This window comes from Cervus canadensis, chromosome 14 (assembly GCF_019320065.1).
Source record: "Cervus canadensis isolate Bull #8, Minnesota chromosome 14, ASM1932006v1, whole genome shotgun sequence".
NCBI classification, from domain to species: Eukaryota; Metazoa; Chordata; class Mammalia; order Artiodactyla; family Cervidae; genus Cervus; species Cervus canadensis.
Window position 1 is genome coordinate 27,087,590 of NC_057399.1, and position 15,976 is coordinate 27,103,565.

The window sequence follows — 15,976 nt, forward strand, 5'->3', positions numbered from 1 at the left end:
TCAAGTTTTCTAGTCTATAAAATAAAAATATGAGTAACACCCATAGGAGGTGGTGGTGAGGATGAAACGAGCTAATCTGTGCAAAGCATTTAGGTCAATGTGTGGCACGGAAGAGTTAGCTATTGTTACAGTGCTTTTCTTCATCACGCATGACTACCTTCATTTGCTTTGCTTTTCATCAGAAGGACCCCGATGGGCTTGTCCGAGTCCGGCCGCCCCCGGGGCTCCGGGCTGGGGCTGCGGGAGTGGAGGTGCTCGCGGCTGCGGTTCTGGGACGCCCCATACCGGGCATCAGGCTGGGCCCTGTGGCCGTACTCCCCCTCAGGGGTGTAGGCGCGATCGTAGACCGGGTCAATGCTCCGGCCGCGGCTGCTCTCCCGGGCCCGCCTGTAATCATCGTGGTCCAGGCCCCGCTCGAGGCTGCGGCCACGGCTGCGCTCCCGGGCTCGCCCGTAGTCGTCGTCGTGGTCCAGGCCCCGCTCCAGGCTCCGGCCCCGATCCCGGCTGCGCGCCCGGTCGTGGGGACGGCCCCTCTCAGGGCTCTCCTCCCAGCTGCGGCTGCGCCCTCCGCGGCTGCTGGGCCGGCTCCTCTCGCTGTAGCCGCTGCGGGCGCTTCTGCCATCAAACTCGTCCATCACCTCGAAAGCCCGGTCATCTTCGTGGACAGGAGGACTGCCCTGCAGCGGGGCCAACTGGACCTTCCGGGGCCTCTTGACCACCTGTCACCAAACAGTGGAGACACCAGACAGTCACAACCAAACAGAGAGAATACAGTGCTTAAGAGCCCGGGTTTCCTTCCCAGTAAAACTGTGTGTTCCTACCCAGGCTAAAACAAGAAGGATAAATACCCCAGAGTGTTAAGAAGAAAGTAAGGCAATGAGTATAAAACCGAGCACAGTGTCTCCAAAAATCTGCTTCTACTCAAAAGTGTGAAAAGCACCAAGAGGCTTTAAATCAATAAGTTACAAAACTGAAAATGTGTAAAGTGAGACATTCTGTGTAGGAGTGCCTAGGTTCATCCATAAATCAATGTCATTCAAAGTGGGGGCTGGGGGGTGTGTGTGGCATGTAGGAGGAGAGAGGAGGGAAAAGAGGGATCCTTCTAGATTAAAGACTGATGAGACAAGGACCAAATGTGACTCATGAACTTTGGCTCCTGGATGGAGAACAAAAACAGTCTATCAAAGTCACCTTAGGACATGGACTGTGTACTAAATGACATGGTGAAGTTATTATTACTTTTCTTTAATAGGATAACAGTAGTAGAGTTATGTAGATGAATGTCCTTATTTAGGAGGTTTGAGAAGCAAGAAGGGTTGAACGGTCATATCTTGCCCCTTCGCGTCAAATGGTTCACTAAAAATAAGTATGTCTTTATATACACATACAGAGAAAAATTAATATGAATTAAAATGAATATGGCAGAATATTAACACTATAGAAGATAAGTGTTGATTATACTAATCTTTGAACTTCCCTTTTTGTTTGAAAATTTTTATCATATAAAGTTGGAAAAAAAAAAAAAACACCACACACCCCGTGTATCCCCCCAGCACTGTCCCTAACACACCATGTTCCAATTCTCGCTCGCTGTGTCCACTTGCCCTGCTGGAGTGAATACTCCTTATAGCTCAGACCTGCTCCAGGGTTAAGCAGATATTCAACCAATGTTTGCCGAATGACTGAGTAAGCCAATAAATGAGTGAATGGCACAGACTGCCAGTTATCTCCAAAGAAATGCGAGTTTATGAAGAAAGAACATGATCCTGGGAGAGCTGTTACAGATGAGTTTATGAGCTCGTAATTTAGTTTCTAAATTAATGTGGTTTTACCATTGTTCGCAATCTAGTTAATTCTCTTAGAGAATAATGATCTAACCTGGCTCTTCAGGCAAATTTATGCAGGTAAGAGAAGCACTGGTCTAAGTCAGGAGAAGGATGAGAAGGCAGGAAGGGTCTTTACATCAACCTTAGTTAGCATCACCCTCCCAACATGCTGAGGGTACAGAGGCAGTGGTGCCTAGATGGTACAATTCTGTCAAGTGCTAAAGAGTAAGTAGTAATTTTCCTCTGGGCATAAAAACAAAGCGCTACGGAGTCAAGCTGAACAAACCCAGGACGTACAATGGCAGCGATCTTCCCACTCTTCCTCAGCTGCTGAACAGCGAAAGAATGGAGCACGTCTTCCATGGGGGTGCCATTGACCATGACCACCCTGTCATTCTCTCTGCAACAAAACAGAAAAATGGGGTATGAAAAACTCCCAGCTTGCCCCTCTCAATTGTTCATTTAGGAACAAATAAAAGCAAAAGATTAAAGGGCTTGGTGTCTAATGACTCCTGAGGTTTAATCTGTCAACTTGGTCTGAGCTCTTCAGAGGAAGGAACCCAAGAGATGCTCAGAGCGCTTTGGACAGTGTCTCCTGGAAACCACCTGCAGAGAAGGACCCAAACCCACGGGATCCCTCCAGGAGTCACTGGACGGCACTACGGTCTGAGCACAGAAGGAACCCGTACATCAGGCCCTCCTTACCCATGGTGTATGGTGGACCATGGTACATGGTATGCTCCGGCAAATCTGCAGATGCCCCCAAAGGAGGCTGATAGTCACTTGTGTTTTGGAGGGGATGAAGTCAAGAGGTTGTTTCAGCTTCTTAAAGAAATTTTGAGGTCACAGAACCCTAACTCGCAACTTTATCTCATCCCAAAAATGATGTAAAAATTCTACCATGCTCTCTGTATGAAAGAAAACTAACTTACACATATATATATATTCCTTTCTTTTTTTAATTTTAAAAGTGCACACCACCAAAAGCCCCCTGTCCAGGGCCAACCAGTGGACTGGCAGGGATCGGGAGCAGGAGGAAGGACACTCACTGAAGCAGCCCGTCGGCGGGCCCACCCGGGAGCACGTCAGAAATGACGATCGATGTCTCCCCGTTCTCAAAGTGGGGGTTGTCTCTGCCTCCGGATACTGCAATTCCAAATCCTCTCTTGGAATCCTGGTCATTGAAGTTAAGATAAAAATTAAAATAAAATCCTCTATAAGTGGCTTTCAGGATTTATTACAGGCAGTCAATAAAATGAAGGTCAAACCAATAACCAGAGACAGTTCAGAAACAGAGGGCTTAGAGAAACAAGTGAGAAATAGAACATAACATCATCATGGTTAGCTGGCAGGTTTATAAAGGGAAATACCTTATCTAAAAGAAACAGCCTTGTGAAAGCTGGACAAGATTCATAGCACAGACTGGCGTTATCTCTAGAAGCTGGCAGGGGATGGAAATTACATCTTCTGTCCAAATAAGTATGTGCTATTAGAATCACCAATCACACCTGTTCTCATATCCAGGCCTGAGCTGGAAAGGCTCGTCACAACTGAATCTGTGTGAAACCCGTATTTTTAAAGAATACCTTTAACTTACAAGTTAGAGGAGCTAATGGTCACATTTTAATATACAGTGAAGAAGAAGTATATGGATTTTTAAAGACAAAACCTGAAGATGAACTTATTTTTGACATCTTATGAGACAGCAAAGTATTAAATTCTTTTCCACATGCATTTAGGATGGAAATAGAGATGAATGAGATTCAAGATTAATCTAGAAATGCATAAGGGTGAACCCAAATAATACAGAATCCTAATTCATTTCAGTGTTCAAAAAAGCTAAGCTCCTGGATTTCATCCAGGACTATATGTGGACTATATTCACATCCAGGGATATATGTGGCTATAATGCTAAATAAGAGTTTGATTATATAAAAATCTATTCAGAGAATAAAAGAAACCTTCACCCAAAAAAAGTTCCCATGTGGGGCCCACGATGCCAATTGACAGCAAACAAAAACACAGAACAAGTTGGGCTGTTGTTCATTAATCCCATGGCTTTGAATTTGGCAGCACTGTCACCTGATACCCGTTTCCACACAAAGATAGCTCTATCCTCTGTACCAGGCCTAAAATGTTTCCTACCTTTGCCAATTTGTGGTTCAAATTCAAATGGTATATGGCAAAGGGGCAGAGAAAACAGTCAGAATGGAAGCCCCAGAAAATGACAAGAGGTGAAAAATAAGACCTAATGGGGGAAGCCCCTCAACTCAAGAACTCATGATTACCGCTCCAGAAGTTTCAGCACCTGAGCATCCACCTGTGTTTTTCTATCTGAATTGATTTCATACACATTTATTCAAAAACCAGTTTCCACTGAAGTCAAGGTCTGAAGTTCATTGTTGTGATGGTCAAAGGAAAACTCTCCCTTTGAGGAACTTAGACTCCATCTACACGGTGACAGAGACTATAAGGACTCAGAGTGGAAAAAGACCCATACAGGGCCCAAGAAAATCACGAGGCTAACCAAGGCAGCTTGGTGAATAAGAATCACGAGTGTGTGTTTAGTTCATTTAGCCATTTAGCCACACACAAATCACTTACAAGTTCTTAATGGCTGCACTTGTCTTGAGTGGGGCTAACACCTATCATGCCTACCTCAAACTCTCTGTCAGAATAAAAAGGAATAGAGCTAGCATTTATTAAGCAGCAATTATTAATGTGTATTGGACTCCAAGTTCTAGAAGTTCTTTGTATTACCTAATTTAACCAAGAGGGGTAATACCTGTGACATAACTTTAAAAATTCAGTAAAATACATTAATGTATTTTATGATCTTACTTTATGATCTTACTTCTACTTTCAATCTCATTGTGTGTGGGGGGAGGGTGAGAGGGCATCATTAAAAATCTGATTAACTTAGCTTCATTAATACAATCAAGGAGTGGGACAAGGAATACAACCTATGTCTCCTGAGTGCTAAACCAATGTTTTAAAGTTTAGTTTGGACCTAAAACTCACTGAGGGAATGATGTTATAAACGCTATACTTAAAATTACAGAAGCTGTAGACGCTGCCTTAACATTAAACAGAACAGATTATTTCCATTCCTCCCTTTCTTTCCTCTTTTTCCTGTAAAATATTCTATCTGAAGACATGTTAATACATTAATGAATCTCTATGATTCTTCTATATTATACAGATCTTAGCCAAAAAATAGAACAACATACAAATCCTCGTTAATGCAGTAATTGTGTCTGTGTACAAATAAATAAGATCCATGATCTGTTATGGTATATATAAATGGAGTAATACTCAGTCATTATATGTCCACTTGTATGTGGAATCCAAGCAAAGATATTAGTACAAATGAACCTACAAAACAGAAACAGAGACATAGAGAACAAACTTATGATTACCAAAGGGGAAAAGGGAGGGGGGATAAATTAGGAATCTGAGAAGAACAGATACACACAACTATATATAAAATAAACAACAGGGTCCTGCTGTATAGCACAGGAAACTATATTCAGTATCTCTTAATCTGTAATGGAAAAGAATCTGAAAAAGTGTGTATGTGTGTCTGTATATGTATACACATGAATCACTGTGCTGTATGTATACCTGAAGCACAATCAACTATACTTCAATTAAAAAAAGATCCATGATCTGTAAATATAAGAACAGACTGTAGCAGATTTGACATACGTAACACTCACCTTCTGTAGGGTCACAGTGTACTGTTCCCATATCAGTTCTTCCATGCCTGGAGCCTGTTTTAAAAGAATCAAAACCAATTTGATTAAAACCACAAGCATTTCAATGCTGGAAATAAAACTGTAATTCAAAATGTCTCCATAGAAAGTCCAGTTCACACATTCCACACATCAACAAGAGTGGGAACATTATACTACTTATTTCCAAACACACTCTCCTTCAATGAAATGGCAGTCTTAACAATACAAGGAAAACTAGTGAAATACATACTGAGAGGTATACCCTAAAAGGAAGAAATATTAAGTGTTATGCTTTTTTCTTATCACCACTCCAAAATATGGTCATGATAAAAGCCCTTATCTAGAGTTGGAAACAGATATATTTCAATTAAAAAAAAAAAAAATCCCCTTTCTCCAGTCAAAAGCAACTTCCTAGGCAAGTTTATGCATTTTTAAGTCTAAGGGAATCCTTGGCCTTTATCAAGAGAGTGCCAAACTTGAGACTATTTGTATCAAGGTCTGTGGGACCCCTTGGCCTTTTCCCCATCAGTATTATGGGTATAAAAGATGATAATGCCAGCATAAACAGACCCCTGGGTGTCAATTTCTGACAATATTCTAAAACAGATGTCTAGACAAACCTGAAAATAGTGGATATCATTTCATAATCATAATAATCCATTAAATGCATGCTGGATTTGAGGGGAAATCCTTAAAGGCAAGAAATGCCAAGAAAGCTCAAAGCCAGAGAGATAAGACAGCACTGCAGCAGGCATTTCAACAGGAGGCTGGAAAGAGAGAAAACTGTAGATGTAAACAGGGTGGCGATCAGATCAGAGTGGATGTATACGGGGGAAAAGCGTGCGAGGCAGATGGAGACAGCAGGCACCGCTGCCTGTCTCTTTCTTGGCTCTGGGCAGAGTGGAAATATCTAAAAATATCTCCCTGGAGAATTCCTGTATTGATAGACCTGTACTCACTCAGGCTTGAGACTGAAATTCATATTTCATACCCACTCATACCCAAAGTGGTTCTACATTGGCAGCACCACCCAGGTACATGGAGTGAACGAAATACTCCAGGAACACACTAAAAATACCCAGGAACACACTACAAAACAGGCTTCAGAGAATCCTGCAGACAAGTATCTGTGGAACATGAGTTCACAGTTTAAACACAAACACAAAACAGGTCATCATGAGTGAGAGTTAAGAGAAATAAACTGCAGAATCAAAATCTGTGGATTTTGGAAAAAATCAATCACAGACCAAAAGAAAAGTATATGTTTCATGTGTCTTTCATAAGAAATTAAAAAGGGGGAATTCAAAGTGTAATCAGCATCAAAGAACAGCATCAAAAATGACCAAGCAAATCTAAAATTTTTTTAGAAATAAAAAAAATACAATAATAAAATTACGTTTAAAAACGGACTGAACCACATACCACACAGTTGAAGATAATAATGAATTGGAAGAAAGATGTAAATAAACTGCCCAGTGCAACACAAATCATTAAAAAAGTGAAACAGCTGAAAGAAGTTAAAGGTGAAATAGTCTTACAATGTGTCTATCTAGATTTCCAGAAGAAATTAAGAAAGACCCAGAGGAATCAGGTGGAGAGGGAGGTGGGAGGTGGGATCGGGATGGGGAATACATGTAAATCCATGGCTGATTCATGTCAATGTATGGCAAAAACCACTACAATATTGTAAAGTAATTAGCCTCCAACTAATAAAAATAAATGAAAAAAAAAAAAGTGAGACAGATGCAATACTCCAAAACAACAAGACCTGATGATTCTTCAGGTTCAAGACTGATACATCACAAACAGGGTAAATTTAAAAAAACAAATTAAAAAAATCACTTTGAAAAACATGGTAATCTTACTACAGAAAAAGATATAGAGACTTGAGAGTAGCTAGACAGAAAAGAGTACAAAAGAGCAATTAGAATAACACTTGACTTGGAAACAGCAATAATGAAAGCCTGAACTCAGTAGAACTATATCTTTAGAACAGTACTGTTGATTTGTGGGACAGACATTTTTTTAAAAAACAAAATTGAGAAAGATTATTACCACAGACAAGCAGTAAAAGAACTTCCAAAGGACAAATTTAAGAAAGGAAAATAATCCCAGAAAAAAGAATAAAACAAGAAGGGAGGTACACCCGGATGTATATTGGCTATATGCAACTATAATAAACATGTAAGTTTTGAGAGTTAACTAAGAACTAAAATTCTGTGAGCACCCAAGTGGCTCAGTGGTAAAGAATCCACCTGCCAAAGTAGGAGATGCAGGAGATGTGGGTTCGACCCGTGGGTCAGGAAGATCCCCTGGAGGAGGGCATGGCAACCCACTCCAGTATTCTCACCTGGAAAATTCCATGGACAGAGAAGCATGGCTGACTACAGTCCATGGGGTCGCAAAAGGTCGGAAACACCTGAGCGCGCGCGCACACACACACACACACACAACTAGGCAACACAGTAGGTAAATCTAGAAGACTGTAACATGATTTAATTACTCTAAATATTGCATTCAAGAGCAGAATTAAACTGTTGATTAATTTTGAACTTCATTGAGAAAAATCCACATATTAAATTTTCTGGTATGGGAATAATTAGAATATAACTTCCAAAATAGCAAAGGGAAAAATAAAATGAAAACAAAGGTCAATTCAAAAGAAGGCAGAAGAGACAAAATGGGAAATTGAGTAAAAGGAGGGCAAATATTAGCACAAAACATAAACTATGATTGTAGAAATGAATGTAGAAGAGTTACCACAATAAAGACAGATGGTCAAAATGGATTAAAAACAAGAAGATCTAGTTATATGTTTTTTAATAGACAATATCTAAAACATAAGGACTTAAAGAAATTTAATTATATGAATAAAAAGCTTTATTGTACTTATTTACAAATAATTTAAGAAAAACTCTCTATTTTACATTAAAAATTTTTTAAACTCAAATTTGCCAATTCCTGCACTGTTACTAATAAAACAGAAGAGAATCAAAATATGTCCAGGTACTGTCCTCCTGTTTTACCCAGTTAAACTCTTAGGCTTGGTGGGGAGGAGGGGGAGGGGGGAAGATGCCGCTTAGCACAAAAAACTAACAACTGATATATTAGAGCAGATAATGTCTTTCTTTTGGTAGAATGGGGTTAGAAAAAGGAAATTTTGTTTGTAGAGAAGATGAGCCAGACTACTCTTGAGTGGCTGTCACTGATTACTCAAATCAGAGGAGTTTATAATCCTTTAGTTCCCTCCTCCCTCTATGTACTTACAGTGGGGACATCTCCCTGGTTAATACCATCTGGCTCCAAGAGATCAGAATTCTCAGAAAGAGATTTAAAAATAGAACTTAGATTGTCTCTAGGGTTAGAAAGAACTAAAAAAAGGGTGCCTGGAAAAGGTGAGAATTAGTTTCTGTGCTACCAGCACACCTGGGACTGAATGCTTTGGGGGTGGGGGTGCATTAGTGTCCAAAAAGGGTTGATGCTTAGGCTAAATGAAGGCATCGTAACACAGTGAAATATGTAAGCATTCAAAGGAGGTAATTGTCTAAAATATGTAAATCTCTCCCATTGTTTAAGTTTACTCACCACGACCACTGTTCTTCAATTAAAAAAAAAGAAAATGAATTTTCAAGTGACTTTTTTCCATCTCACTTTTGTCTCATATCTTCTAGAACAGTGTCTGGCACACAGAGTAGGCACTCAAAAACGTTTTCTTTTCAATAAGCTAACAGATATATTATTCATTCATCACTCAATTAATATGATGAAGACACCGATTTCTATTACATACAAGTTTTCCTTTAAAGTAAATTTCTACTCCATTCAGTGGCTCTCTGCTTTTTCCATATCATGCTTGAGGTGGTTAGCTGGAAACTCAGGTGCCTATGGTCTGATGTTCCAGAGAGAAATAGTTTATGGCCATTTCTCTCTGGATTTTTGTTGTCTATAATAGCATTTTCCAATTTGTGCCAGTATAACACAACTATTCTAAGATTTTAATAAAGTTTCCTATTTTTTTTTAAAGTGTTTCTTCTTAAAGGAAAATAATAAGCAGAAATCCAGCTGATCAGAATTGATCATCCCTTTCCATTTTCACAGAACACCTCCTAACATCTCGACACCTGTTTTCAATGTGGCTTCAATACAACCAATCCACTATCACCCAGAAGTAATCTTACTAGCATGTATGTTTTCCAAGTTTCTTCTCTGCACTTTACTTTAAAGCTAACAGATTTCAACAGTGAATTACTGTGAAAGTTGTGGTAAAATAAATACAGTTGCCAACTCCTCTTTGAGTATAGCTATACTCTCATGTATTAAGAAGAACCATCATTCAGTACCCTACGCCAAAAAAGTGTTTAAAAGTCATCAGGGAAGAAGCAGTACCATGACAATGACCCCGAGGATTGGGCAATGCTATGGGGTGGGTGGAGAGCACAATTCCCAAAAGGACAGTGATCTTTAGGTTAAATAAATCAATTCACAGTGAAACACACAGGCACTGAAATAATAATTTAACTTCTGTCCATTTCTAAAGTTTTTTTCATCATGGTGACCATATTTTCAATTAGAAAGAGAATTAGTTTTATGCTCTTAGGCCAACCCGTTCTTGGGAAGCAGTGGGAATATAAATTGGCATAAATCTTCCAGAAGGCAAATGCCTAATGTATTTCAAAATGTAAAATCTACATACCACTTGATCAATCAGTTCCAGTTCTAGTAATTTATTCTACAGAAATACTTGTACAAGTGCACAAAGATATACATATAAATTTATATAAATATACAGCTGTTTATAGTTTTTAATAATCAATCAAATGCTCAACAATAGGAGACTGATTATATATATATAATATATATGTATGTATATATGTATATATGTATATATATATGTGTGTATATATATATACACTTAAATGTCTATTAAAGGAAAAAGAATCAAGGTACAAAACATCATTGTTTGTTTCTGTTTCTTATTTCCCTGACTTATTTATTTTTGTAAGCATACAGGGAAAGGACTGGAAGAGTCCTTTTTTTACTGGAAGAGTAAATATCAATAAATGTTCAATTTCTCCAGGAGTTGTGAGGCTTTAGAGAATATTTTTATGAGCACGTTGCTTTTAGAATATGTGTCAAAAAAACAGAAAACTCTCTATTAACAGATTTAAATTTTTTATCAGGTATCAAAATAAATACATTACTTCAAAATTTTACTTTCGAAACATTCTCCAAGTATGAACCTGGCTTTTGTAATTCACTATTCTTTCTTAATAAGATTAAATTGCCTTTAAGTATTCCTGTGCTGCCTGCAGGAGTAATTTAAATTCGATTTGTCAGAGAAAGGATTAATCCCTTACCACTACTGTGCCAATCACAGGACTGAATGAAATTTTTAATCAATCAGACCTTGCCAGGTGCCAAAGACTTCATCAACTTGTTATGAAACTGCTCAGATTATAAGCAAACTTTTCTTACCTAGAGTTAATGGGCTGTGACACAAACCATTAACTACTTAAATTTTAAGAGAATATACTAAGTGATAAATTTCAAATCTTTAAAGGTGAAGAAATTAGAGTGAAAATAAATTTTAATATCTCTCTTGAGCATTAAAAATAAACCATGTTGCATACAACCCACAAAGCTGTGACTTTTTACAAAGGTCTCACAGAAAACCCTTCATTCTTTCATTCATTCACTTATTCACTCACTCAAAAATATTTACCGAACATCCATTATATGCCAAGCATGTGGGTTTGTGGCGCCTGGACTACAGGTGACAGGTAGAGCTTACCAACCACGGGTGTGCCTAAAACAGCAAATCCTAAGTGTCTTCTCTGCCTCATCTGTATTACTATCTTTCCAGAAACACAGAGCACCCTACACAATCACAGAAAATCAGCTCCCGATACATCCCCACGGACAGCCCGCAGGCATGCATCAGCTTAGCTGACAGCTGAGACCGTGCCTTTCAAACGGGGCCAATGGGCTCGGGCCCCACCCAACCTGTGCTGGGCTGTGCAGAGATCCAAGAACTGCCATCAATATTTAGACACTGCATGAATGCGGGCAGGGAGCCGCTTAGCCTTCGGAGAGCTTCACATGCAAGGCCATAGGAAAAGTACACATACATCAGGCAGGGTATAGGCACTCATATTCACGATGCAATGATTTCTCTCCTGGTCAGAGGCCCAAGAGAAATGTGCCAGTATGTGTGCACAGATCCACAGAGTATTCACAGCAGGAATGTTTCAACAGCCCACACGAGACAACCTGAATGATCTATCAAGAGCAGAACAGACAAATAAATTGTGATATATTATTAAAATGCAATGAAAACTAGAGCCACACATCCACAACACAGATGCATCTCAAACAACACTAAGTGAAAAACATCCTACAAGGATTTATATAGACAGTTATCATTTTTATATAATTCAAAGAGCAAACACTATTTCGTGGAAATGTGAATATATGGGACACCACTGCACTGTACACTTTTGTTTAGAGATGTTTGTGTGTGTGTGTGACCCAGGATGAGGTAGATGAGTGAGAAAGGACCTTGGGTCCACCCTAGTGAGGGTCCATGGGTATCGTGATGGGCTCATGAGAATATTTTATAATTACACTTTATGATTTAGATACATAATTCTCTTATATACCAAACACTTTGTAAGTTAAAAAACAGGGGGGAAGGAAGGGTGGGTTCATTAGTGAACACCAAAGGGTACCCAATGATTCCTGGCCCAAGGACCTCATACCAATATTTGTTAATGCAGCACAGACGGCAAAACCAAAGAGCAAAAGTGCGATCCTTCAGACTGGCAGAGGGCAAGCAGGGGTGGGAGCAGTAATTTGAGAGGTGCGTGAAGGCAGGCAAGGTGCAGAAGCAGGCTGGCTCCGGGGGAGCAGAAGGCTGCAGAAGAAGCCAAGTCTCCTTTTCAACTCAAGAGACAGCATTCCAGCAGCAGGAGGATCTCCAGTGCTCTTCCCCACATCACTTTCACTTTTTCTGTATGTAAGGTGAATAACCACCCCCACGAAATTGTAATGACTCAATTCTTAGACAACACAGAAAGATAAACGGGGGCCATTTTTTAAAAACTGTAAATAAAAAGCTTTATGTTGGCAGTAACATATTTACATGAAGAATGAGAAAGGGACAAATAGTTATTTGATTTGTCTCTTTAAAAATACTCTCTAGTTGTTAAAGTTTCTTTCCTGTGAAAAAATCTTGGCCAAATAGGTAAATTCTGTATTTTACATAAAGAATATCAAAATGTGATAAAAACCAACTAGGAGGCAGTCACTAAAAGTCTTCACTGTCTTGACTCTCCCAACAGGAAATTTTTAAGCTTTTTATCTACAAACTGTTGGTTTTCAGTGATGGAAAGTCAGAGCCAGAGATGAATCAATATCTGCCCATAAGGGACATGTTTGATAAAAATCCCGTCATAGAAGTAAACACTTATACATGTTACAGTGCATTCCATGTTCAATCTATTGAGGGAAAAAAAGAACAAGGGAAAAAACTTTTTTCTATCATTTAGAAACCAAGATAAAAAGAATACTAAAAAATAATAATAAGAAGAAAAATATAGATTTCTGCTGGATAAGGAAGCAGAAAGCTCTTTACCCAAAATAAGAAATTACAATTACCCAAATACAAACAAACATCTTTCCCCAGAAAGCAACACTGTGCTTGCAGATTCCCAACACAGGGAAAACAGCAGCCTTTGATTCATAAATCCCATTAAGAGGCTATCAGTTTCACAGAAGTGTGCCTAATATAAGACAAGTATTTTTTAAACCCACCAATGACTACAATCTGCATCTCACAATTTGTTCCTGAGGGCTGCCAGAAGCATAAATAAATCAGAGGAGAAAGGAATCACTGTGAGAAGGCTCCCCCCTCCCAATTTCCCACAAAGAAAGGTTGGGGAAGAAAAGGGGGAAAGGAGAGCTTGCAGAGGGACTCACATGGCCTTTCAATCTCCCCAACTTTTTAACAGCCTGGACCCACATCCTCTGGAGGAACTGCGCGGTCTTCATGGCCTCTGGGAGGGTGACTAGCCAGAGCACTGCCTACATCCCAGGCTGCTCACCCATTGCCACCACTCCACGTGGTTACGTAAGGCGGATACAATAGTGGCCCACATTCCCAGCAAATCCTGTTGTCATCTCACACAGTGACACATCCATACAGCGGGACACCAAACGCTCTGAAAAGCACTACTTATGAGGAAAAAGAAAGCATTCTGGATTTGCACCACTCTGCTGGCTCTTTCCCTCCCTCTCTCCCATGCCAGGGAACTAGAGAATTAAGAGTAAATATTTCTTTCAGACATGTAAAATGATTCAGTATCCGAGTAGAAATTTTTAAGTTAAGTAAGACATTCTAGAGCAATATTGTGGAAAGGAACACTTAGAGAAGTATTTATTTACATAGATGCCTCCCCGCCCCAGGACACACACACAAAAAGCATAAACTGGCTGAACAGTAACTGGTAATGTTTCAGGTGCCTGGGATTGCTGTTATCACCTAGAAAATTAAAAGGCTTGAAGATAAGAAGCTGCTCATCCTTGGCAGTGGGTACAGTCAGGGCCATAGCGGGGGCAGAGTGCTCACTCAGCAGAGCCTCCTCCTCTCTCTCCCCTTTCTGTAAACTTCACAGATAAAAGAATAACAAAGAGTCCTGCTCTCCATTTCTTTGTCTTCACCACTTGCAGAGGGTGGGGGTGGAAAAGCACATTTTGGGTTTTTGAACATCTAAGAAAGCCTGGGGATGCTGGGATGCTGGGGGTCTGGGAGCTGGGTTGGCATTTTGGAAGCATCTTGGGGAGTGGTGGTCCTTGTCACCATATATTGTATGTTATACCAATGGGCCAGACTGAGCAGGCTGCAAGGGAGGAGCGTGCCCTCTACATTGTTTGAGGTTGTGTGCTCAGCCGTGTCTGACGCTTTGTGACCCCATGGACTGTAACCCTGACCCTGACCCTAACCCTAACCCTACGTAGCCCACCAGCCTCCTCCGTCTGTTAGGGGAAGCACACTGATTGAAACCCCCCATCCTGGCCAGGCACCATAGTAACCATTTGCATGAGTTGTTTTATGACAGGAGGTCCTGCTAAGGAACACGGAACTAATAAGCCACCAACAACCGGAAGAGTTCAGGAAAGGTCAAAAGGAGACCCCACATGTCCGACCACCTCCCAGAACCCTTCTCTTTGTCTTGGTTGATTGAACAAGGCGTGCACCACCAGGAAGGACTCTGAGTCAGAATGATTGGCTAAAGACAACCCAGAAACTAATCCCATCCATAAAACCCAAGACTGCAAGCCATGTGACAGAGCAGTTCTCCTAGGTTCCCTTACCCTCCTGCTCTCTACCTGGGTGCCCTTTCCCAGTAAAATCTCTGGCTTTGTCAGCAGATGTGTCTCCTCGGACAATTCATTTCCAAGTGTTAGACAAGAGCCTGGTTTCAGGCCCTGGAAGGGGTCCTCCTTCCTGCAACATTGCCTGGGATTTTCTAGGCAAGAATACTGGAGTGGGTTGCCATTTCCTTCTCCAGAGTCTGAGGTTGAGATGTGAATGAAATGTAGACCACGAGATGCAGACCACAAAAGGAGCAACTTGATGCAGAGGCAAGGACGATCCGGGGGCAGTCTCTGCCCTGTCACCGAGCTGTGGGGCCTGGGATAACCCATCTCCTTTACTAAATGAGGAAAGCACACCGACACCTCAGAGGGCCAGTGTCAGCCTGGAGTGCGGCAACCTCTCCCTACAAAGCGCAAAGCGCAGCTGAATGGGCTCTCAAAAGAGTTCATGGCCTTCCCCTGGACTCCGTAAGAGTAGGTGCTTCCGAAGTGCTGCGCCAGCAAGACGGGATCAGAAATGAATGAAAGTTTGTTTCAAATCTTACACTGAGAGGGCACGGAAGACAAAGGAGCCCTACCGAAGCAGGACCTTGGGAGCTGAGCGGATACCCAAGACTTGACCCGGGGTGTGCAGGGCGTGGAGGCGCCCCACACCAGCCGGGCTCAGCCCAGGGCCCCGGGCACAGAGGAGCATGGATGGAGGGCACAAAGCAGCTTGCCCCTTTTCTGTGACCATCCTCAGGAAAACACTCCTGCTGCCCTGATGAGGAAATAAATACTTCTTTCCCTTAAATGCATGAATATTACCTAGAAGTCACTGGCATTCTACAAGTTAACAATTCCAGATTTTTCTTCAATGATTTCCAAAACTTTTTCTGCCATCACTCACTCTTTTTTAAATTATGCAGGAGACATAAGAGATGTGGGTTCAATCCCTGGGTTGGGAAGATCCCCACTCCAGTATTCTTGCCTGGAGAATCCCATGGACAGAGAAGCCTGGAGGGCTACAGTCCATAGGGTCGAAAAGAGTCAGAGATG

At 40.9% G+C, this 15,976-nt stretch overlaps 1 protein-coding gene across 8 annotated transcripts in view; it reads right to left on the reverse strand.

Moving 5' to 3' along the window:
• The window catches only part of TJP2 (tight junction protein 2), a 123,804-nt gene that overhangs the window by 32,744 nt on the left and 75,084 nt on the right, over positions 1-15,976 (reverse strand). For 5 of the 8 annotated variants that reach the window (XM_043487126.1, XM_043487125.1, XM_043487130.1 and 2 more), the window contains 4 exons: positions 5,546-5,599; positions 2,876-3,000; positions 2,124-2,226; positions 158-719 (listed from right to left, as the gene is read on the reverse strand). In XM_043487126.1, coding sequence (XP_043343061.1) covers positions 158-719; positions 2,124-2,226; positions 2,876-3,000; positions 5,546-5,590 — 835 coding nt within the window. In that variant the 5' untranslated portion in view covers positions 5,591-5,599. Of the gene's footprint in view, positions 1-157; positions 720-2,123; positions 2,227-2,875; positions 3,001-5,545; positions 5,600-13,540; positions 13,635-15,976 lie in introns of those variants that run through there. The other 3 variants (XM_043487127.1, XM_043487123.1, XM_043487129.1) reach the window with 2 other exon arrangements.